General features: G+C 43.0%; 2 protein-coding genes across 2 annotated transcripts; both read right to left on the bottom strand.

The window, feature by feature from the left end:
* Positions 1 to 387: 387 nt before the first annotated feature.
* adisspa (adipose secreted signaling protein a) lies at positions 388 to 7,524 on the bottom strand. Its single transcript, XM_085792074.1, has 6 exons — positions 7,448 to 7,524; positions 5,884 to 5,964; positions 4,199 to 4,335; positions 2,955 to 3,108; positions 1,517 to 1,639; positions 388 to 823 (listed from the first exon to the last, which is right to left on the bottom strand). The coding sequence occupies exons 2-6, from the start codon at positions 5,900 to 5,902 to the stop codon at positions 723 to 725; spliced, it is 534 nt and encodes a 177-aa protein (XP_085648200.1). The 5' UTR covers positions 5,903 to 5,964; positions 7,448 to 7,524; the 3' UTR covers positions 388 to 722.
* Positions 7,525 to 8,645: 1,121 nt separating this feature from the next.
* Positions 8,646 to 22,717, bottom strand: LOC146991876 (dual specificity testis-specific protein kinase 2-like). Its single transcript, XM_085780123.1, has 10 exons — positions 22,153 to 22,717; positions 17,219 to 17,340; positions 16,411 to 16,459; positions 14,816 to 14,962; positions 13,922 to 14,004; positions 13,517 to 13,607; positions 12,772 to 12,855; positions 12,482 to 12,568; positions 12,295 to 12,388; positions 8,646 to 11,545 (listed from the first exon to the last, which is right to left on the bottom strand). The coding sequence occupies exons 1-10, from the start codon at positions 22,357 to 22,359 to the stop codon at positions 10,350 to 10,352; spliced, it is 2,160 nt and encodes a 719-aa protein (XP_085636249.1). The 5' UTR covers positions 22,360 to 22,717; the 3' UTR covers positions 8,646 to 10,349.
* Positions 22,718 to 22,920: the final 203 nt, after the last annotated feature.

Below are 22,920 nucleotides of genomic sequence, written 5' to 3'. Positions count from 1 at the left end.
CCACTGATTTAAGGTGGAATGTTTTCTTGCATATTACTCATTTTATGCCTTTATTGACAGGACAGTGAAGAGAGACAGGAAAGACGGGGAGAAAGTCCAGCGTAAATTATATACAGCAAAGATCGTTGTGGTTGGGATTTGAACCAGTGATCTCTTTCCCTGGGCAATGTCAACACTGAGCACCCCTCTCAGAAACCTTTAAAAGACTGAACTCAGATTTCATGAATCGATACTGGATTATCGTAATGAAGATCGATTTTGAAATCTGAAATTCAATCAACCTGGCCTTGGAGGGGAATTGGTCCCCATTAATATTGTGTGTGTGTGTGTGTGTGTGTGTGTGTGTGTGTGTGTGTGTGTGTGTGTGTGTGTGTGTCACGTAAACAGACTAGTGTCCAGTGCTGGGTTACAGTACCTCTCCAACAAGAGGCCTCATGGCTGTGTAAACTGTAATTGTCAGCTGCAAACTTGTGTGTTTTACGTTTTTAACCAAAAAGACTCATTATCAAGCAAATTCTACACAATTTGTAATTTTAAAAACAAATCCCATATTAATTACAGTATTTGTTATTTTCTAACAAATAATTGGGAGTTCTACAAAAGTAAAACAAAGCATCACAGACCCGAAATTTCCCAGTCAAAAGCTATTTCTGGTTTGGGCAATGCAGTTTGGTGCCCAGATCCAGTAGTGGATTTTTACATGGATACTATGTATCTTTTCATCATATCCTCTTACGATCACTGCTGTGCTTTGTGTGGGCGTCTTTCTGAGCACTCAGGCATTTAACCCCCTCCAATAACATGGGAGTTCCATGATGTGGGTCTGGACAGAGAGAGAGGAATGGATGAAGGGGATGGTGAGATGGCAGACGAAGAGATGAAGAGAGAAAAACACTGCATGTTAATCATTTATCTAGTGAAACTGTCAGTGTGGTTCATTACACTAAATCAAAAAAGTTGATTTTCAACCAGAATGTAATTGTTTTTATTATATTATTATTCTACTATCCCATAACAGAGACAAAGCAGTGTGGAGGAAAAGTCTGGGTCTGATTATTTTTGTGGTGGATGTGTGACGAGTGTCTCGTGTGTTTGCTTGCTGCCCCTCCCTCATTATACAAGGATTTAAAAGAGGACTGTGTGAATAACAGGACGAAAGGTGTTAATAGGGGCTGATGTGTTTTCCAGTGGATCTACTGATGCCCTGCTGTTTGAGAATCAAAGACTTCTGAATAGCAGGTGTAAATGTGGCACACAAGAAGGACCTTATGTCTGATGTTTTTAACTTTTTAAGATCATTGTCACATACCAAACATAATTTTTTGGAAAAATAAGAGAATATGTGTTACAGTTTGTGAAATTTACAGCAAAACACTACTAGTTCATGAATAAAAATAAAAGAGTAGGCTACTGTAGGAAATTGTTTTTTTGTGTGTGAAATTATTCATAAAGGCTTCAAACAATGCCACAACACATGATGGTCGAGGGACTGATCTCGCTGTATGCTCACACTTACCAATGACTCTGGCCTGGAGTCTGATCTTTAGGTTGCTGTCTCTCCTCCCTCTGGTCGCTAGTGTGATCTCCTCCTGCAGAACTCCCTCCTGGTGAGTCCTGTACTCACATGTCACCTTTATTCCTGGAGAGAAAGGGAGGGAAAGCTCAAATGTGAGCATGTTCAAATGAACACAGAAAGTGAGGGACTTACAGCACTTTAACACATACAGCCAAATCACAAACTGCTGATTAAATCTATACAGCAAAACTTGAGGGTCCGTCAGGTTCCTCTGATGATGGGTCAGGGTTAGTCTTGTCCATCATTTTCATTGATGACCACAAAGCCATGTTGCAGTTAAGATGCAACCAGTGGGACACTTTGTTTTTTTCCCCTTAGTCTTTAACCAACTAATCTCTACTGTCTTTAAAGGGACAGTATGGGACTTTATTGGCTTTTATAAATACGTATTTCACTGAAGTGGAATCGCGCCCGCATACAAACGAGCGCTTTCTCGTACCTTAGAATGAGATGTTACAAGTCGTTACAAACATACAGGGGGGGGTTCACCGAACCTTCTCTGCCATGTTGAATCGCCATGTTTTACGTTCAGTGTCACCGTGGCCGTCAGTAACCACAAACTCGGGCCGCCGGAGCTTCTCGGCTCGGGGAGAAAGTTTTCCAGACAGCGCCTGTTAAAACTGTCACCACCGTGTAGGCTAGTGTGAGGAAGGACGGAGGCACTGGTGTTGCCTTCAGGTGCAGTCAGACACCTGAATGACGCCGTGAGTGACGCCGTCGGCAAACCGACTGGATGTTATTTTACTCGACGAGAGAAAGCCGGTAAAACGTGGGTCAGGTAAACAATACGACATCGCCATGACAACATATTGTCACGCCTGTATTGTTTTGCCTCGTGCTGGCGGACCGTTTGTTTACATAGAGGCTTGTGTTGTTTTTCTGAGGCTGTGTTGTTTTTCTGACTTCTGCCCGAGTTTACGTAAACGCAACAGCAAGAATACGTGCCGACATGCAACCGCACCGCTAGATGGGGGTAATTGTCACATATTGTCCCTTTAAGTGATTCTTTATGCGGCCAGAATAAGGAGAAAACCTTGAATACTATTGTATTTTATTCTAAGGAAACATTAAGGAGAAATGATTTTATTTTCAAGTACGGCACTTACAGTAGTACAACAATTTATTTCCCATATGCAATTGTAAACCCAAACCCCAGCCCCGCCCCAAATTTGAGACAAGCCAAGTGCCTAGAACTGTGACTACTGAGCACATATTCCCAAAGGAAAAAAACACTTTGATATTAGTGCCCGCTCAGCTCCAACACTGGTGAGGTTATGAGGCTTTGTTTTAACTGAATACTGCATTGTATTATATTATTATTATATAAATAAAGGCTTTGCTTGAGCAGCCCACTTGTTAGCCTGATGTCTGAACTCACCCTCCAGAGTGGAGTTAATACGATGGACCCGGAGACTTTGGGGCTTTCGACTCGGAGAAGAGGAAGGAACACAGGAGAGGTCTTTACCCACTGTGGGCACATCTGGGACGCTGAAAATAATCTCGTAACAGTGGTGGCTCTTCAGGAAACCAGCCTGGGGGGGGGGTGGAGGTTTAGTGAAAAGTAGAGCTATTGTTACTATCACAGATTGTAAGGTGAATCATCTCCAATATTACTCAGCCTGATAATGGCCTTGCCACTTGTTTAACACTTATTACTTTTTATTCCATATTGTGTCTGATGTGTGTGTGTCTTGTTGTGAAGGTGTATGCCTACGGTATATAAGCCTATATAAGCATTTTCTTACAAAATATTCTATTGACTATTTTTTTTATTCCTCTGTTTCTGATGACCTTTTGGTTCATTCACAGATGTACTTATTTAATATTCAAACATTCAGGCTCTAGCCTCAGATGTCTCTATACGTCAGCACTATCGCTTATGCAGGTGAAGACTACAAACTGAAACAGATTTGTTCTTTTACACTGAAATATAAAGACTATTGCCTTCACCTTTGCCACCTCCAATATATAATATATATAATATGTATGAATTATGAAGTTGAATGATGTAGCTCCTACAACACAGTGATAAATTTGATGATTGTCTGTAGCTCACTCAAACCACCATGACAGCAGAGAACAGTTGGGATGCAACAAAGCTGAATCCTGGACATCCAGTATTATATTTCCCTTGTACAGTACATCCACCGAATATTACTAGTCCCAAAACTGAGCCTGATTATCTCCCAAACCGAAGTAGGACAGAGACTAAAAATAGAGATGACCCAACCGGCCTCCTGAGGTTTGGATCTTTGTTCTGCAGGTAGCTGATTGGTTTATCTGGAACACCCATTGTTCACAATACATGCTTTTTTGACATTACATAACTCAAAATTTCCCATTAGTATTGTTATATCATAGTATACTCCTGAAATAATGACTCTTCACCATCCATTACATGCATAATTTTTCCTTTGTTTAAAGCATGTGGATGCACAGCAGCAGTCTCGGCTCTATCTGTCTGTTTTTGAAAACCTCTCGGCTTGTGGCATCTTATTACATTACATGTTATTATTGCATATATTATATCTTATTATCCTGATGACACCCCTACTCTCCTGTCAGGCTTGTGAACGTGTGACTTGATCATGTGCAAATGTGTGCATGCATATTATGACACACCTTGACCAAGTAGCTGCCGTCCTTCTCTGGGATAGCGATGAGAGTAGAGAGATTTGATTGGTCGTCTCTCCGCGTTGGAGAGCCAGGGGGCTCGTCATCGTCAGGGAAGCGCACCCCACCTGCTTTGGAGGTGGAGCCTGGCAACAGAGAGAAAATATAAGATATAAGTCATCAAACAAATCAATGCCTAAGAAAACGCCTGCTGATGCTACAACAAAGTGTAGCGTGGTGCTACAACACATTGTGTGTTCAAGGTAGGTTTTGTTGTCCAAATGAAGTAAAATGATCTCAAGGCTCAATTCCAAGTCTCCATGAGGCTTAAGACATGAACCCCCTCTGAGACTTTATTGACCTTCACTCGTCCTTTCCTTCACGCCCTCACTGTAAACAAAATAGCCTACTAATGTTGAATCAGATCTAAAAAAGAAGAAGCATGAAAGCATGTATCATAATGTTATCAGGAGAGATAAATACAAACAGTTCTGTTAATTTTCTAGTGCAATATCTGCAGAAATGTGGACTTTACAGAAAGTGTGCATCAAGGGCTCAAAATGGCTGCTAGAGATCCCTCATTCCCTCAATGGTTTAACAGTGGGTCTGTGAGTCTGTGAGCGTGGACATTGGGATTGGGCCAAAGTATCTGAGCAGCAGTCATGACAGGAACTGGTCCAGTTCTCTAACTGCTGAGGAAAAAAATCATCTCTGCTTCCCATCTTATCTCTTTTAGAATAGGAAATTACAGGCTGTCTTATAAGAAAGGAAAGGAGACAATGCAATCTGACAATTCTTTGTGGCAGCAACATAATGAGAAACAACATCGTTTTATGTTTGCTTATATACAATTATATACAGTCACAGACTTCCAGATCCATGGACAGAGGTCTCGCCTCATCCATGTCTTTGCATTTACTGCTCATAACAAAATACTATGTTCATAAACATTATATTACATAACATTTCCTAACTCTCCTCCTTGATAAATTTCCCTACTTAAAGGTGTACAGAAAAGAAAATTGAATTTGAGCCCACTGTGGGTCCTAACATTAGTGTAATAACTCATCTATCAGACGATGTAGGCCAAACTTTGTGCAAAATTCTATTTTTGATTAAATCCGGGATGAAAGTGTGGTATTTTTTTTTCGCATTGGATAATGCAGGCACACGGATTATACGTCAGCCTGCTCACGATTCATCAGCCACTGATATTGGCTCCGTCATCCGTCATTCAAACGTCTGAGACACACACACACACGGAGCTCGGTCTCGCCCCAAGCTTTGTCCCGCCCGCTCGATAACGACCAATCAAATTCATTTTCCTTACTCGGGTAAACTCGTGTTGCAGCTCGTGACAACTCGGCGCGACAAGCAGGACAAACGGCCATTTCTGTACAACTTTTAAAAAAAAAAGTATTTTAAAAAAGTCAATGTCAGTAAACAATATGCTTGCCTATGAATGTCACTCATTCTACCTCCTTGTTCAGTTCTTTATTCTTGTTCAGTGTCTATTTTTAATAGCTCAACTGTCTCTACCTGTATTTTCTTTTCATGTCACTTAATTTCAGTCCTAATATTTGTGGGAGGACAGGAGTGTCTGATTCTCCTTCACCTCTTTTCTTCACCTCATGAGGCCAAACTTCGATAGCAGCAGCACTCACACGGAAAGCCACATATGAACACAAACTTACCTTTTCTTCCGGTTGCCATGGTAATGTGGTTAGGAAATGTGAGGCGTCAGACAATACCCAGATGACGTCATTACTGACCTCCTGGGCGAGACAGAGAGGGACAGCACCATGTTACACAGGTCACTCAGGTAAAAACAGGTGTGTTTCCACAACACTCCTCTCACTGCCTGTCGTGGATGTAAACTATTATCGCTGCCTGTGCTTTGAGGGAATTAGAGACATGGAAGACACAGGCTCCCTGGGAAGGTGATTACTGCAGGTTTCTCATCCTGCTGGCTATTGTTTTTCATTTGAACTGATATAAGTTGTTGTCAGACACACTGCCGCTCTATCCAACAAACTCAGCTGAGTGGACAGTTTGAAATGTATCGTCTCACAAATGACAGCAAATGGTAGAGTTAAAACCACACAGATGTGAGGAGGAATAAGAGGCCTACAGGATGTGTTGAGGTTTCAATTTTCTTTTTTTAAAACAACCTTCTCTGCAAGCAAGTTTGGAGCAACAAGACTAAAGAACAAGTAATGGACCCAAATGTATTGAGCCATCAGGAGAGAAGAGCCTTGGTAGGAGACGACAGTCAAAGCCATAACTCAAGAACTACAGGGGAGACAGGGACCACCTTTCACATACCCCAGCCTCCTCCGTCAGAGTTGGACAAAATCCACATCTCCATGACCGGAGTCAGAGCACAGATCCTCTGGTCCAATATGACGACAGACTGATGACTCTGAATCCACCTAGTGAATACACTGACTGACTAAAACCTGTACAGTACAAAGCCTGTAGGTGTAGGATATAATATCTTTTTTTCTTTTCTTTTTTATCTATGCATGGAAATCAAAACTCACTGTTATTGTACAAATTTCATTTCACACGTAAGCATACAAACGACAATAAAACTTTGCTGTAGGCAAGCTTGAACCCTGAATACAGACTGTCCAGCTGGGCGTGTTGGTCTTTGGACAAAAGACAGCATGAGTTTAAGTCTCATATCTGTTGTTGTTGATCATGTTTGTTGCACAGCTTTTCTTTCTTAAATGGGCTTCTTACGTTATCCAAGAAAAGGTCTGTCTCTTTAAAAACCAGGGTGAATTTTCATATTTTTCTCATCTTCTTCTCTTAAAGTGCCCCAATAATCTTTGACAGAACGGAATTGGGTACAACGAATACATTATAGATAGGCTATAGACTAACAAACCACTAGGCCTATCTGCTGATAAATAAGATTTTTGGAGACTGTGATGAAAGAAGACGGGAGGATGATGTTTGATATCTGGAGTCAGCTGAGACAGAGAGGGACAACACCCCTGGCGACAACAAACAAGAAACCCTCCTTACACTTTAATATCCAGTCTGTGGCACAGAGGGAGCATTTGAACGCACCACCTCATTATGCCACCGCAAGGCGTGATAACATCACTGTGTGAAATACACTGCGAGGCCTAATGGGCAAATGAATGGACACTGTACCAGTCAAAACACAAACACAAACACACACGCCCATCGTCAACTTGGCATCGAGCTGCGACTCATAGCGGACACCTGCACCGACACGGAGCCTACCGTTCAGTGCACGTGAGCTGGACGACTGCGGTGACATGCTGTCTGTCCTCTCGGAGACACCGGTACCGTCCTGTCCTGTCCTGTCCTGTCCTGTCCTGTCCTGTCCTTGAGAAAAGACCACGGCAGAAATGCTCCCGCGCTGGACGCTGAGAGGAGGCTCGTGCGCGCGGGCGTGTGGCGTCGGCGCGCCCACAAAAGGGAGAGAGAGAGAGAGAGAGAGAGAGAGAGAGAGAGAGAGAGAGAGAGAGAGAGCAACAATAACAAATCTACTCTTGTAGAGATTTGATTTAAAAAACAACAACAACAAAAAACATGTGTCATTCAACGGGCCCTGTCGTTTACTCAAAGGTATAGGTGTATTAGGTGTTGGTGTATAATATTACATTATTTTTGTGATATTATTAGAGAGAAATATGCACACAATCCTGTATTCAAAGTTTATGACTCAAAACCAGCAGTCAGGACTTCTGTAACTTTGTGATGTCATCATCAATAACTGTTTTTGCTACAATCCACATCAGCTACATGGTAATTTTCTGTTTTGTTAATAACCTTTTTTGTTACAATAAATGGGAACATCACCCAAAGAGACCAACTTTGCACAACTGTATCGAGTAAAGATCTTCCTCAAGCCACCATCAGGTGACTAATAAAGTTTTTGTTTTTGGATAGTCATCCTCATACGTGTCCTACTCTGCAGTGGAGACACAGCAGCTGAGAGGACCAATCAATCAATCAATCAATCAATCAATCAATCAATCAATCAATCAATCAATCAATCAATCAATCAGTTTATTTCGGGCATGTCAATTTAAATCATCATCATCACACTTCATCTTAGTTCAAATAATACAATACACATGGCCGAAAGGGAAAGCGGGAGAAGCAAAAGCACCAACACTTTTACCAGGAACTTCCTTGGTGGAAACTGAACTTTTGAGTGTCAGTGAAATCTCCAGTATTTTTATTTGATCACTCAGGTTGTTGTGTCGTGTTCTTACATTCTCCCAAATGTTTCCACGCTCCATTTCATTGGTCGTCTGTCGTTGGTCTGACAGAAGCTCAACACACTTTTATCCAGTTTTGTGTCACATTCCTTTGATTCTCTATTTACATCTTAATAAATGGTTTTCAATTACATATTTGAACCAGTTGAAGGATTCAACGATCCAGGATCCAGAATAAAAAACAACACGCCTTTTCTCGCAACCATATTTGTTTATTACCAGATTATTGCACGCAGGTTTCTAGCTGTATCAAACAAAACATGGAAATTAAGCAAGAACAATGGTTTAACATCAGAAACGATGGGATGAGAGTGATCCTGTCGAGTATCTGTCGTCACTCTACCACTCGCCCAAAAGCACATACACACACAGTGTGTGGAATGATCTGTACAATAAATATTCATACCTGCTTCACATGCCAAGTTACAACAGTGTCATCAAAATGCATATATACACAAAGGATACATGTGAAAAGGGGCAGGATGGGACGGTGGGTGCCTGTTGGGCCAGAAGCACAATATAAAACACCAGAAGCACAGATTTAAATAAAGCACCATCTCTAGTAAAAGCTTGGTGTCTCACTGCAAAGTGCTCCGAAATGAAGTGCAAAAATAAAGTTTACATGACAGAGGAGTTTTTCCCTCAAGTTCCCCAAAGCAAGTCTCTCGCTCTCTCTCTCTCACACACACACATACACACACACACACACACACGCATGCGCACATTCAAACATCAGCTGCTATAAAAATGTAAATAAATAAATGTAAATGTAAGTAAATCTTTATTCATTGTATAAATATTCCCCCTGTAGCTAATGTTAATCAGTTAAATAGAATCCAAATCTGTGGCCGCAGGTTCACGTGGTCGTGCACCTGCGGCCACGATGTGCTGGCAGAGGTAAACCACATTCACGCTGTCATTTTCTGTTCCCACCACAACACAGCACTTCTCATCTCCACCACACTTCCTCCATAAAAAGAGGCTCTGTGAATTACAAAATGTACTTCCCAAACCACTATTACCAAAGAGCTCTGTACAGATTAAAGGATAATCCCAGTTTATTAGTTATATTAGTTATAATAGACCTATTTGTGTAGCTTTGGCCAGACTTTCTATCCATTCAAACCCGTCAAGAGGACAGAGGGATGTGGAAGAGGATTGCGAGGCTGGCCCGACCATCATGAATGTCCCTGACTGACTGACTGGCCCTGGGTTGTGTCCTGTGGCACATCGGTATTTCACCACATATTAGGTTTTGTTATTTTTTATTTATTTTTAGACCTTTTTTTTATCTCAAAATTCAGAGCGGATGCAGGAGATCTGTAAACCCTCCAGTTGTCCACTGTCTGTTTTGTCTTCCACATCAGACTCATCTTGGGGGTTGCTTGCTCTATCTGTGTACACTGTACACTGCTCTTGGCCATAACTACAGAAATAGGAACAAAGTTAATTACAACAAATAAATTGGAAGTAAACTTTAACTTGTGTCGTCAGCCACATCAGCCACGTCAGCCTTGCAGGACTGAGGCTAGGACGGTGGGGTGCAGACTGAGTTGGGTTTGATTTGGTTCAGCAGAGATGGGTCAGCACCTTTTCTAGCAGCAGTGATGTGTAGTTGACCCTGTGTCCAGATGTCCCACCTCGTTAGACCCCCTGTCCAGTCCACCCGTGTTCCCTCTACGTCCGCCACCTCCCTGTCCTTTACCTTTGCAGTTGCTCTGTTGTGTTTACTCCCCCAGCCCACCAGGTGGCACTCTAACACATCTTCCATCTTTGCTTTGACTGCACAGAGTCAACTACACATCTCAGAAGCCGGGGACAGCGTTAGCTTGTCTGCTGGTGCAGGTCACCAAAGTTCAAAACGAGCCCCCTCCCCCCGCTCCGAGCAGGTCGGTCTATGTCTGGGCTTCTGGCAGCGACCGGCCGGGCTCACATGGCACGGAGGGCCCGGCCGCAATGAGACCATTTGTGCCGCGACACAGAAGAGCTTTGGTTGCCGTGGCGGCTGCTGCTGTCGTGGAACTGGCGCCACCGGTAATAGTACCATTGAGGTTGCGGTAGGGCCGCTGCCGTGGTAGCGAAGCCCTTCGGCGCGGCGCCGGCATGGCAGCTGAACCGCGGAGGCACACTGAGGGGAAACTCAGACCTACCAGACAGCAGCCCGGACAGGAAATGACCTCGTCCTGCTCCGAGGGGTCGGAGGACAGAACCTGGGCGCCGCTGTAACCGTTCGCCTGCCCTCCGACGCCCCACTGCACCTGCTGGCCGATCACCAGGGCCGAGCCGTTGTTGTTGTCCAGCTGCGGGAGAGAAGGTGAAGAGCGCGGCCCGTTGCAGATGGGAAGTCTCCAGCCATTGGTCCGTAATGAGGAAGAGGAGGAGGAGGAGGTGAGGAGGGGTCTTCCAGGTGTGCAGTCCAGGATTGCCTCTGCTGGCTCTGGAGACTTGGTACAGTCCATTGGTTCTGTTAGGCTCACACTCTCCTCCTCTTCCTCCTCCTCTTCCTCCTCTAACCGCTCCAGAGAAACCATCTCCAGCTCCACAGGAAGACCCGACTCCTCCCCCAATCTCACCTCCTCCTTTAACAGCTCCTTCCTCTCCGCTACCTCCACCTGCGGCCCCTCATCCACTTTCTGTGACAACTCTTTGTCCTCCACATCTTCTGACGCTCGGATGTCCTCGTCCCTTTCCTCCTCCTTCACCTCCACGTCTCTTGGTGACACCACAGTCCGGCTGAGCTCGGGGGTACAGGGCAGCGACTGGCACCTCCTGTGCGGCGGCCGCATCCCCAGCGTCCCTCTGAGGAGGTGCGGGGAGTCGCAGGGGTCTCGAAGCGCCGGGAGTGTGAAGGTCAGGGAGATGACGGACTTGCTGGGCGTGTCTAAGAGTTTGCACCGCCCTCCGTTCAGGTCCTGTCGGAGAGAGAAGGGGTTGACCCTCGCAGGGGTTCCCAGGAGAGGAGGGGTCAGGGCCGCTGGGGGCAACATGTCCGACTGACTCCTCGCCAGGCCTTGCCGTTGCTGGCTGCGGTCAGCGAGGTGGCATGGAGAGCTGCGGCGCCTGTAGGGGCTGACGTCCACCGCCACAGGGTCTGGAGAGGAGGGAAGAGAGAGAGGTGGAAGTGAGAACAGAAAAAACTAATGACAGGAAATGGAGCCACAAATTCTCCTTAAAGCGGAACTATGCAGGATTTTTAGTTTAATTATGCTACAGTTTTACCTTAATTTAAGAGCGTTGGAGTAATTGTGATTAATAAATGACATGTAACTTTGTTATAGGGAGAATGGAGGCTCTCTGCCTTCCACATAGCGTGTCTTGGCTGAAAACCAACTTTGCAAGATCAGCGCCTGCGACCCGGTGTCCCAGCTCTCGTCAAACGTACCCCGTAACCCGTAATCTCTTGTTTATAACAGATTAAACGACACAAATATACACATCGTAAAATTGTGTATAACATATAATGATATCTACCGCTCTATTGATTGATTTCTCGCCGGCTTCATTGTAAACAAATGCACATGGCCGGGAGGAGGGTTAACAAAACAGCGTAAAAGCAACTGGACTTGCATAGTTCCCCTTTCAAGTGCACACAATCTCAAATTCAACAAAACACAATGTTGTCCACAACAGTTACATCTCATGTTTTGGCCAAAACTGGTGTCTCAGCTCCTCGGCAACATATTCATCATACATACAACTTTATTTTTTTCCTCTTGGCTAACTGCTGTTTGTTTGCCAACTACAATGCCGACTTCCAGGTTTGACATCTAGCTGCACATTGTTTCAGCAAAAACATGACAACATTTTTAAAAGGTCACTGTCATGATCCTTTTGACTCACCAAGTGCGATGGGCTTCTCTTCCTCTTCTTCCATCGGCATGGCCTCCAGTGTGAAGACGATGTCTGTGAACGCGGGACGCCTTTCTGCACTCATCTGAAAAACAGCCAAAGACAAGTGATGATGCTATTGATTAAGGATGTATGTGTACATGTCAGTAGACTGAGAGAGTGTGTGTGGTTTACTCACGTTACAGCAGGTGACTGCGAGGCTGAAGAACGCAGGTGGACAATCCCCAACCATGTTCTCAAATGCATCCACATCCAGACCAAAGTCCTACACACACAAACAATTCAGGTTTCACTGGAGACTGAAGGAAGCTCAAAGCCATTTGTGACACATACAAAATGATATCCTGACACAAAATGCAAAAAACTGCAACAAGTGACAGTCAAAACTTTCATAACTCCAACGACGAGTAAAACGACTCATAAAGCTGTACACAAACACACACAGAACAGCCTGCAGTGGACTCCTACCTCTGTCCTGGGCAGGAAGTCAGGATCAGCTTCAATCCGGGCGATGATCTCACACAGAATGATACCGTACGCAAACACATCCACCTGTGTCAGGAGAGAGAGGAGCGATTTCAACTCTGATCGAGCATGAGTTCACACAGGGGTGGACTGTGGAGAACTGGTTCCATAACCCAACTTTTTGAGGGATAAAGGTGCACAGGCTATGGTTGGATTCATAATCATGTATATAATAAGAGACAAATTTAGGTTTTAATTTCCAGTTCTAGTCACAGATTCTCCTAAATGTATCTACACTGTCATGAATCGGCTCAGAAAGAAAATAAACCTAAAATGAAGCTGTAATTGTTAATAGTTAATGTGTTTGAGAAGAACTTCTTCTGTTTTCTAGAAACAGAAAACTGACCAATGCGGGCACAGTGAAAGTGAAATTTCATTCATTTTATCCCTGTTGGGATCCTGTAGGAACCATGACTCACTTTATGCAAGGATGTGATTGGTCAGTAGTTTAGTAACAGCAGCAGTAAAAACAGGCTGTTACTTGAATCAAAAGTACTCTACATTCCATTAAATTGTCAAAATAAAAATAAAACTCATTCATTGACTAAAAGCTGCGTCACAGTAAAAGTCATAGTCCTTCACAGTAATCAGCAACAACAGCAGTCAGAAGTTACACAGTATTTAATTTAATTTAAGTTTTAATATACTACTTAGACTGTGCAGCAATATGAAAGAGAAAGCTGTTTACCTTCTCATCATACAGCTCCCCCCTCAGGACCTCAGGAGCCATCCAGTACGGGGAGCCCACAATAGCCAAGGGCTGCTTCTCCACGCCGTCACTGCAGAGACACAACACGCTCAGATTGAGCTGCAGCAGCTCTACAACACTTCTCTGTTGAGCTTTTAACTTGTACAATACTTGTAGCAATTATTAATCCAAAAATGATTGAATATGATCTTGGACAAATGATAGACATATCAGGCACAAAACACAGACTTAAGAGTCTCACATGTTTACACCTCCTGTTGAAAGTATAACAATTGCTCATCTGTGGTCACACACACACACTGACAGAGTGACATCACACTTTCTGTAAATACAGTTCTTTCATGAAGACAATGACAGCAGAGGAAGAGGAATCATGACACCGACCTGTAATCGGGGATCTTCTCTGCCAGGCCGAAGTCTCCCACCACTGCAGTGAACATGCCGTTATCACAGCGGACCAGACAGTTCTGCACAGGACAACAGTCAGGATTGTAAAAAAATATTGGGATTTCCTTGTTAACACTTTAAATCACAATCACATTAAATAACTCGTCTTTATAAGTTGTTGTGACGCTGTGCTGTTGGAGGGGGCTGTGCTGAGGTGTATCTGCTGAAATGTGAAAAACAACCTGGGAAGTCCAGGTGTAGAAACTAATGCATAAACCTTAAAATTTCTCTGGTTGGTTTCTAGAGGTTTTAAGAGTATAACGGGAAGCAGAGCTTTCAGCTATCAGGCTCCTCTCCTGTGGAAACCGCTCCCTGGCTTCAGGAGGCAGACACTCAGTCTACACTTAAGATGAGGCTGAAAACCGTCTCTCCCTCTTTGATAGGGCTGAGTACAATGAGAATTAATATATTGATCAGCTTTGTTTGCCGACAGAGGTGGAGACTGGAGAGAGACTCCACACCCCTGTGAATTATTTATCTCTGCAGTGCTGAGGCAAACGTGGCTGTCTCTCAGTGTGGTCCTGCACTGTCAAGTGTACTTAACTTCACTGTGACTGCTATTGCCACCAGAGGGATTTCTTTACTGTCTCTCTTGCATATGTGAATGTGAGCATGTGGGGTGTGTTTGCCCTAAATAAAAACTTGAAAACCTTTCGTTCCAGTCTTTACAGCAGAACTTCAGCATCATGGTGGATTGTCTGTCTGGTGAATTTGCCTAAATGTACAGTCTGCTTTTTTTTTTTTTTTTAAATGCATGCTCAACATTTAGGCGAACTGTACATTTACTGTATTAGTAAGACAAATGTACTGTCTTGCTGCTGCATGCTGTACCTTGGAGGTGAGGTCTCTGTGGAATATGCCCTTGTTGTGCAGGTACTGCAGCCCCCGGGCGATGTCTAGGGACAGACCAATCCTGACGCCCCACGACAGGTGCAGATCACTGTCCAGCAGCTGCTCCAGGTTGCCTCCATTTATGTACTACAGACACAAGAGGCACTTATTACTATTGGGTTAGGGTCAGACACAAACACAGGCTCTAGTGCGGACATATCACCCACTCCCACACAGTTTTCACACACAGTATTCAATTCATTTAGCTTATTTTATTTTCTATCAATAATAAATATCTATCTGCAACAGAGCAACATTTATGAAGAGCTACATAACGTTTATGATGAGATACATGAGACATCTGTTTCACTTCTCTCCGACATAATGGAGCTGGAGAGACAGTCACCGCTGGATGGAGTCGGATGAAACTGTAGTTTACAGTAAACAGAGTCCCCTGGTGGTCAGAAACAGCCATGTTCAGCTAATGCCTCCGGGTGACCATGGTAACCACTGGACACTATGCAATATACCGCTTGGTATTATTACTTTTAGCAGATACAGTGAGTGAACCCGTTGGAATCACCTCCATTCATGATATACCGGCGGCATGAAACAAACTACACACATCAAAACCACACAACATCTGAGCACTAGCCTGGTTCTGATTTAGTTTATCCTTCCTGTGTAAAGCAGTGTACAAATACATTGCAAAGTTGCTTTGTGGGGGCGTTGTTTAGCTCAGTGGGTAGAGCAGGAGCCCCATATACAGGGGCTATGCTCTTCGACACAGCTGCCCTGGATTGATTTCACCGATTCCCCCTCTCTCTGTCTCCCCATTTCCTGTCTCTCTACAGCTGTCCTATCAATTAAAGGCCCAAAAGCCCCAAAAAATACAAAAAAGAAAAAGAAAAGAAAAGTTGCTTTGTGAACAATCAAACTTTCACACTGCAGTAGAAAACAGTAGTTAAACCTCCAGAATAATGGCCTCAACAGACGTTAGTTAGATCAGAGTCAGAGTCAGGATTAACCAGACCTGGAGTCCAGTCAAAATCCAGACCAGGCTACAGACAATTTGACTACACTCAGGCATTTACAGAAACATCAGCTGATGCAAAACCAGGCCTCACAACAACAGTCAGAGCCCAGACCTGAATGGACAGACGTCCAGCCTGCAGCAGCTCCATGAGCCGGTCTAAAGCTCCTCCTGATCAGCAGCTCTAATCAACAGGGCTGGTTTCAAGTCACTGGAGCCAAAAGAGGCTCCACTTTTGGCTATCGAATGTAAGGGTTCATTTATTGCAGCACTGTGATGACGTTATAACATAACTGTTTGTTTGACATCAGCGTAAGGACAATTGTCTCCACACCTGTTACTGATTGATGATCATGAACGCAGAAAACCAGGTCCACTAAAGGGCTCAGGCACTGCTTTTGTGATTGTATTCATTTTTTAAAACATACTACATTATTTTGTCTATCACGTGTCCATAATGACAGATGTGCAGGCAAACTCTGATGGACTGAGAATGACCGAGGCAGAGATGCAACACTTAAGATGTTTCAAGAGGCTAAAAGGAATATGGAAAACATTTTACCTCAGTTAGAGCGTGGAGTTGACCTTCATGCACACAAACCCCAAGAAACCTGAGAGGTGAAGAAAATTACAAAACAACGGTTAGTGAACTAGACTGAGACTGAGAGCTGCACAATATGTATACTATATATATGTATGTTTGAGCATCGCCATTGCCAGGTGTGCATGTGCAAAAGTCACATCGCAGGACATGTAATGTGTGTTTTTTGTTTTTTTAGAGCATATCAACTTTTGTTCGCTCATCGACAAGCAAGAGGATAAAACGGGAAAGGAAGATTTAGTCTCTAAAAGAAAAAAATTATATTACAGACTAGCTCTTTATGATGAATGCAAAACAACCTTCTTCATTCACAGATTAATCCCCTTTATTTTAGGGTATGGCATGTTAGATCATTAACCTTAGCCCGGACTAATAGAAGGGTATTACATGAATACAATAGTTTCATGGTGAGTCAACCTAATTCTTTACAAATAGAGCTATTCAAGTCATGTGGTGAAAATTCTTGTATTTTTTAATATAAAAAACACTATATCTATCTATCTATCTATCTATCTATCTATCTATCTATCTATCTATCTATCTATCTATCTATCTATCTATCTATCTATCTATCCGAATGTAAGTGAGATAATGTGATAAACTCTGTCATAGTTTCCATCATAGTTTGCATGTGGCTCAATCTATCCGCTAATGTTTTAGCCTGATAGAAAAGACAGTTTTTTTGTTGTTGTACTAAATGAGTCAAGTTGTGAGTTGAGATTTACTTCATATATGTTGAATGTGTTTCTAAATAAACAGTAGTACCTACCTGAGAATATTGGGGTGGCAGAGCCTGTTCATGAGCTGCACCTCTCGTAGCATGTTAGCTTTGTTGCTAGCCAGCGTGTTCATTTTCAGTGCCATCACTTGCCCAGTGATTCGATGCTGAACCTGGAAGACAAGAAGAGAACGGTTACAGTAAGACGCCATGCTTCATTTATTAGACTGTCAGACGTCAATAGTCAAATATCGCTACATCATTCACAAACTCTTGAGGTCCTGGGGTCAAATCAGCTGTACTTCCAGAAAATAATGGGAATTTCTGTATTTACTACATCTATATAGGGTATTTGTGTCTCTGGTTCATTTGATTTTCATTTTTAAATACAAAACTTCAAATTGTTCATTAATGTTAATGTTTGTCTGCTTACTGCTATTTTGCACAAACAATGCTGCCTTCTGTTTAGAAATTGTGTCACAGTTAATGTCACTTTTGGCGCTGTTTCATTTACCAGATCTTCACACATTTCAAATCTAAATGGCCAATAACAACTTTATCAAACCACCAGTTCAACAAGCAGCAAACTGAAAAGAGATATTTTTATCCGTTTTCTCTGCTGTCTCTCAGGCTCTTTACACAACAACACCTAACATTGTACTGTTATAAAGGGATAAAAGAAAAGCTGAAGAAGAAGAAGTCTGTATGTGAGACTAACTGATTACATTCAGCATGAATCTTTAAAAAAACATCCACCAATAGTCTAAACTGGATCAATAAGTGTATGGATAAGATAAAAGATACGATCAGCTGGTTAGTGTCTTCTTACTATGGGTGGATGAGCACATCACAGTTCAGTCCTGTTTGACCACGGTCATTTAGTGATTGCTATAATTTTGTATGGGGCACAGTGAGATCTGTGAGAGCGAGACGGAGCTTTTTTACTGCTTTGTTCTGGAGGCTGACAAACACTCTCGTAAAGCCATGAAGTCGTCTGCTGCTGCTGAGGTCTGAGTCTGGCTAACTGACTGTGCCAGAGTGTGATTTAGATTTTCAGGGGGAAAATTGATTGGATTAACTGACCAGTTGATAAATTAATAGATTAGGTGATGGACAATTTATCATTGCTGGCAACAAAACTAGATTTTTGTTCAATAAAGGTTAACAGGTCTTAAAATCATATAATACGTACAGTAATATATCTTAATAAAGTATGTATGTTGTTCTTTAAACTTTGACTGCAGGAACGGTTAATATAGTATTAGTAACAGGCTAACAAAAATGAGCATGTGCTGAACATCTGTAGCAGTGAGTGTGTGTGTGTGTGTGTGTGTGTGTGTGTGTGTGTGTGTGTGTGTGTGTGTGTGTGTGTGTGTGTGTGTGTGTGTGTGTGTGTGTGTGTGTGTGTGTGTGTGTGTGTGTGTGTGTGTGTGTGTGCGCGCGTGTGTGTCTGTCTGCCTGGCTTCACTGACTGGTAATTTTTGCCTAGAAAGTTCAGCCAGTGTCTGGAGTGCATACGTTCCAGTCTGTGTTTGCAGGCGCGTGTACGTGTGTGTATTAATAGCGTGGCACTAATAGGCTTTCTGGATTTCCCATCACTCCTTGTGATCTGCACAAATCCACTGCGGGCCATTAGCGAGGTCTCGCCCTGAAGCTGACAGGCAGCATGCGCACACGCACAAACACAAACACCAACACATGCACGTATACACCCACCCACACGCCCACTGCCAAGTTAACAGGAAAACGGTAAGCTGAGAGATTAACAGTGATAATACACTCTAATTATAAATAAAAATGTAAGTCTCATTATAAGCAATAAACACATTATAAATCATAATAACATACACTGATGATGACAAGATCAGATTAGACTAAATGCTAAAGATTCAACATTTAAGTGTGGTCATAGTATAGGAAATGTGTTATCTCAGGTAAGCCCTCTTATCAACAACAAAAGAAACACAGTGGAGGCTTTAGTGTGGGAGTTATTGCAGGTACACCTGCATCGAAGGCTACCACAGGTTTTCATGTCATTTAGTGAGTATGACTAAACAACTTCAAGTACAAAGCTCCATTGAATATATAAAATCTTTATGTTCTTCAAACTACTTAGTCATAGTCTAGTACTTAGTCACCGAGCACCACTCCCTTGATGTTTGAAGTCTTTACTTTTGTGTGTGTAAATCTTTGACTCTTTATGATAAGAGCTTAACTATTTTCTGAGGAATTCCATTTGTAAGATCCCTCGCCCTGAGCAAACACTCCCGCTACGACCATGACTTTACACGGTCCCGACAAGAACACACTGATTCTGTGTGAGGTCTCAAGTTGATAGTCAGATGTTGCTTTATCCCCCTTTTCTACCAAAATGAGCAACATAAATGCATCTTTTAAAACCAAACTCCCAGTCAAGTTTGTCTTTCTGTCCAGACTGAGGGCACACATAGCTGCAAGAACGATGTCCTCACACACTTACAGACAGTGCACGATGAGAGAGAGTGAATGAGAGAAAGAGAGAGGAAGAGAGAGAGAGAGTCGCCTCTGTACTTCTGGTCAGACAGATCTGTCACGTCTCATCCCTGTGAAAGTGTAGCAGCCACTGAATGAGCCACTATGGTTGATGACTGTGTGTTTTTAAAACTTATTTTGAAGACCCAGACGGTTGTGTCAGCAGAGAAGGGGGTGAAAGTGAGTGGATTCACACAGATGTTGTGTTTAAATCAATGCCAATCAGATCAGAGACGATACCTACACCTTCAGCGGTCATTTGACCCTGACCCTGCTCCAATGACGACAAAAAAACACAACCTTAGTGGGTCTTAGTGGGGTTTTTTGTGCCAGTGGGAACAGGGATTTACCCACATAAAGGTTACAGAGAAGGAAAATCTACTAGGATACATACGGAGAGGTGAAGTGAGCGTAATCTACTTAGTCTGGACAGTCGGTCCTGTCGTCCAACAAGCCTGTCACCTCACATGCACATGCACAAAGAGACAACACACACTGTCGGTGCAACATGACAAATACTCGACTTGACACTCAGGCTTGTCCATTCATCGCAAAAATTGGGAAATGTTCATGCCCCAATGGATGAAAGGATGACATGAATAACTGGTGCTAGCATCCACACCACCGAAAAAGACTGATATTATGTGTTACTGTGATGCAGGCAGTCGCAAACAGCTGCAGTTCGCATAGATACAAACATTTGTGTCCTCTTTTCTGTTACAATTTTTACTGTGTGAAACCACTTTGATAAAAATGTATAAATTGAGTCACGTATACATCGACACAGCTGATTTGCTTTCAACTTGTATGGACAATGAAAGGCCCTGAACCTCCTCCTTGTGGCTCTGCGTCCTCCACCCAGACTAGTTTCAACTTCTGAATGCTTGGGACAAATCTGAACAAATTCCCTCAAGACATTTCTGAGATGTTGCATCAACAAGGCTGCCACAAACTTGATCTTTGACCTTGGACCATCAGAGTCTAATCAGCTGATCCTTGAGTCCTGTAATGACTGTGCACATATATCAATATGTCTCTGGCTCAGGCTGCAGAGGCATAGAACAGTTAATTCACGTCATTAAAGTGCCTTTTATTCCTAAATTTAAACAAGGACGAGTGGCTCAAAAGTTAATGTTGAATGTTATTGTGCCGCTGATGCAACAGACAAACTCACAGATCATTTAGAGGAAGCCAGCACAGTGAAATATACAAACCAGATCAAATAAACATAAGTATGATACATTAGTGAGAGGCAGAGTGTTGCTGCTCCGAGCCAACACTGTAACACTGAGTATCAACAAAAGTCCAGAGTTGAAAGCTGTTAATGGAGCTTCACTCTCTACCTAATTGATCAGATAGAGTGACTCACTGGACCATTAAACTGTTAGTGTCAGACTACATTTCACTCAGTGTCAGTTTTTTATATTTATTCATCCACCACTCATCTTTATCTTATACCTGAGAATCCTATGTGTTTTGTCTTTGTATTCTAGACATAAGACACAAGGCATAAGACTATTTATTGATCCCACATGTGGGAAATTTGCTTGTTACATCATACAACAAGAAGGTAGAAAAATATGCAAATGTAAAAAAAAAACTAAAAAAAACTAAGAGAATATAAGAGAAAAGAGAGAGCTGACATTTTATGTTAATTCTTATAATTAAGAGAGACATCTATCAATCTATCTACTGTATGTAGAATCAGAAATACCACACAATCTATATGATTTGATACAATACGGCACTGGATTGATGTTTTACACCATAAGCAAGCAGAAGGATGGTCTTTGCTATATTATGAGGAACACCACATATGCCAGGAAACACGCAATATCTGATAAACCATAATCCAGTAAATCCACCATGTGATAATAAGAGGTAAACTATAAAATGATCTGCATCTAACTGAGGGATTGTGAGTCTCAAAACAGTGTTGACCAAACACACACAGGGTCAAACTGACAAATCACTTATAGTAGGGGTGGGCAAAAATATTGATACGGCAATATATCGCGATACATTGTCTTCCGATTAAATATCGATATTCAAAATTTGAATATCGATATTTTTTCAAATAATAAATCATGTTTCAGACGTGAATCCAGTACGACTTCCGCACCTCTGCTCCGCGAGGTCTCACTGTACCGCTACCTCAGTGTGTTGTTCATGCAAATATGTTGTTGTAACTTGCGCTTGTATAGTTACAATAAAATGGCATGGATAATTTGAATTACATTGTTTTGACTCAGTTTGTCCCATGAATTATCACTATCATCTGATGTACATACAACTCGGATTTTAAGATGCATAATGCCTTTTACATTTTTCAGTGAACTATGTAGAATATCGCAATATATCGCAAAATTTGGATATCGTCATATCATATCGTATCGTGACTCAAGTATCGTGATGCGTATCGTATTGTGAGGTCTTTGGCAATGCCCCCCTCTAACTTATAGAGTAACACATACCTTGAAGACCTCCGAGAAGAAGCCTGAGCCGATCTTCTCACAGAAGAAGTCGTCGATGCGGGCCAGGCTGGACACGGCGCTCCGCAGGGCCCGGTACGAGGACGGGCGGATGCGGTTCGGCGCGTGGATGCTGTGGAGCGGCGGCTCATCCGGTCCACAGTGCCCGTCCTCGGGGTCGCAGAAGCAGCACTCGGCGTGGTAGTCCATGGTGGCGCTGGCTGGCTGGCAGACAGAGACCACCAGGTGCTCCGGTTAAAAAAAAACGTCTATTTGTTAGACTGCACGAGTCCTGAGGCACGAGGTGATGGTGACTCCCAGTCCCACCATCATAACGTCGATGATCAAATCGTCTCCTATGGGTGACCTAATGACCTGATAATATATATTTTTAAACAATACTGCTTTAGTTTTCCAGATTCACCCTGATGAACCCCGGGTTATTGGCCTACTACTAAATATTAAAAAATATGATCTATACATCTGCTCTGGTCTAATTGGGTCAGCACCCCCCTATAGAGAAGGACAGAGTCAGGTTCATTTATCCACATCGTCCCAGTTCCCAGTGTCCTCTGGTGGAGAAGGAGGAGGTGAAGTCACTCTGAGTCTTCTGATCTCTGCGGTGTTTAGTGCGGGACTGCCTGCGCCGAGAGCCCGCCTCGCCGTGTCGGTGCGTGAGGGGGCTCGGTCCCCTCCGTCATCCCGTCGGTGTGGAGGAGGAGGAGGAGGAGGAGGAGGAGGAGGAGGCTGTGACGACGGAGCTGCTGCTGC

This window comes from Trachurus japonicus, chromosome 1, assembly GCF_045865225.1.
Source record: "Trachurus japonicus isolate A0001 chromosome 1, Traja_1.0".
NCBI lineage: Eukaryota > Metazoa > Chordata > Actinopteri > Carangiformes > Carangidae > Trachurus > Trachurus japonicus.
Note: the sequence above shows the minus strand (reverse complement) of the source record. Positions and strands in the feature narration are given on the sequence as shown.

Bases quoted from the DNA above. Each gene is read 5' to 3' on its own strand.
- adisspa (XM_085792074.1), bottom strand. The intron at 3,109-4,198 runs GTGTGTCATAAT...CCCCCCCCCCAG, and splicing joins ACGGCAGCTACTTGGTCAAG to GCTGGTTTCCTGAAGAGCCA. The intron at 1,640-2,954 runs GTGAGTTCAGAC...CTTTCTCTCCAG, and splicing joins TATTAACTCCACTCTGGAGG to GAATAAAGGTGACATGTGAG.
- LOC146991876 (XM_085780123.1), bottom strand. From the start codon at position 22,359: ATGGACTACCACGCCGAGTGCTGCTTCTGCGACCCCGAGGACGGGCAC. The intron at 16,460-17,218 runs GTAGGTACTACT...TTCACCTCTCAG, and splicing joins TGCCACCCCAATATTCTCAG to GTTTCTTGGGGTTTGTGTGC. The intron at 12,856-13,516 runs GTAAACAGCTTT...CTCCTGACACAG, and splicing joins GGGAGCTGTATGATGAGAAG to GTGGATGTGTTTGCGTACGG.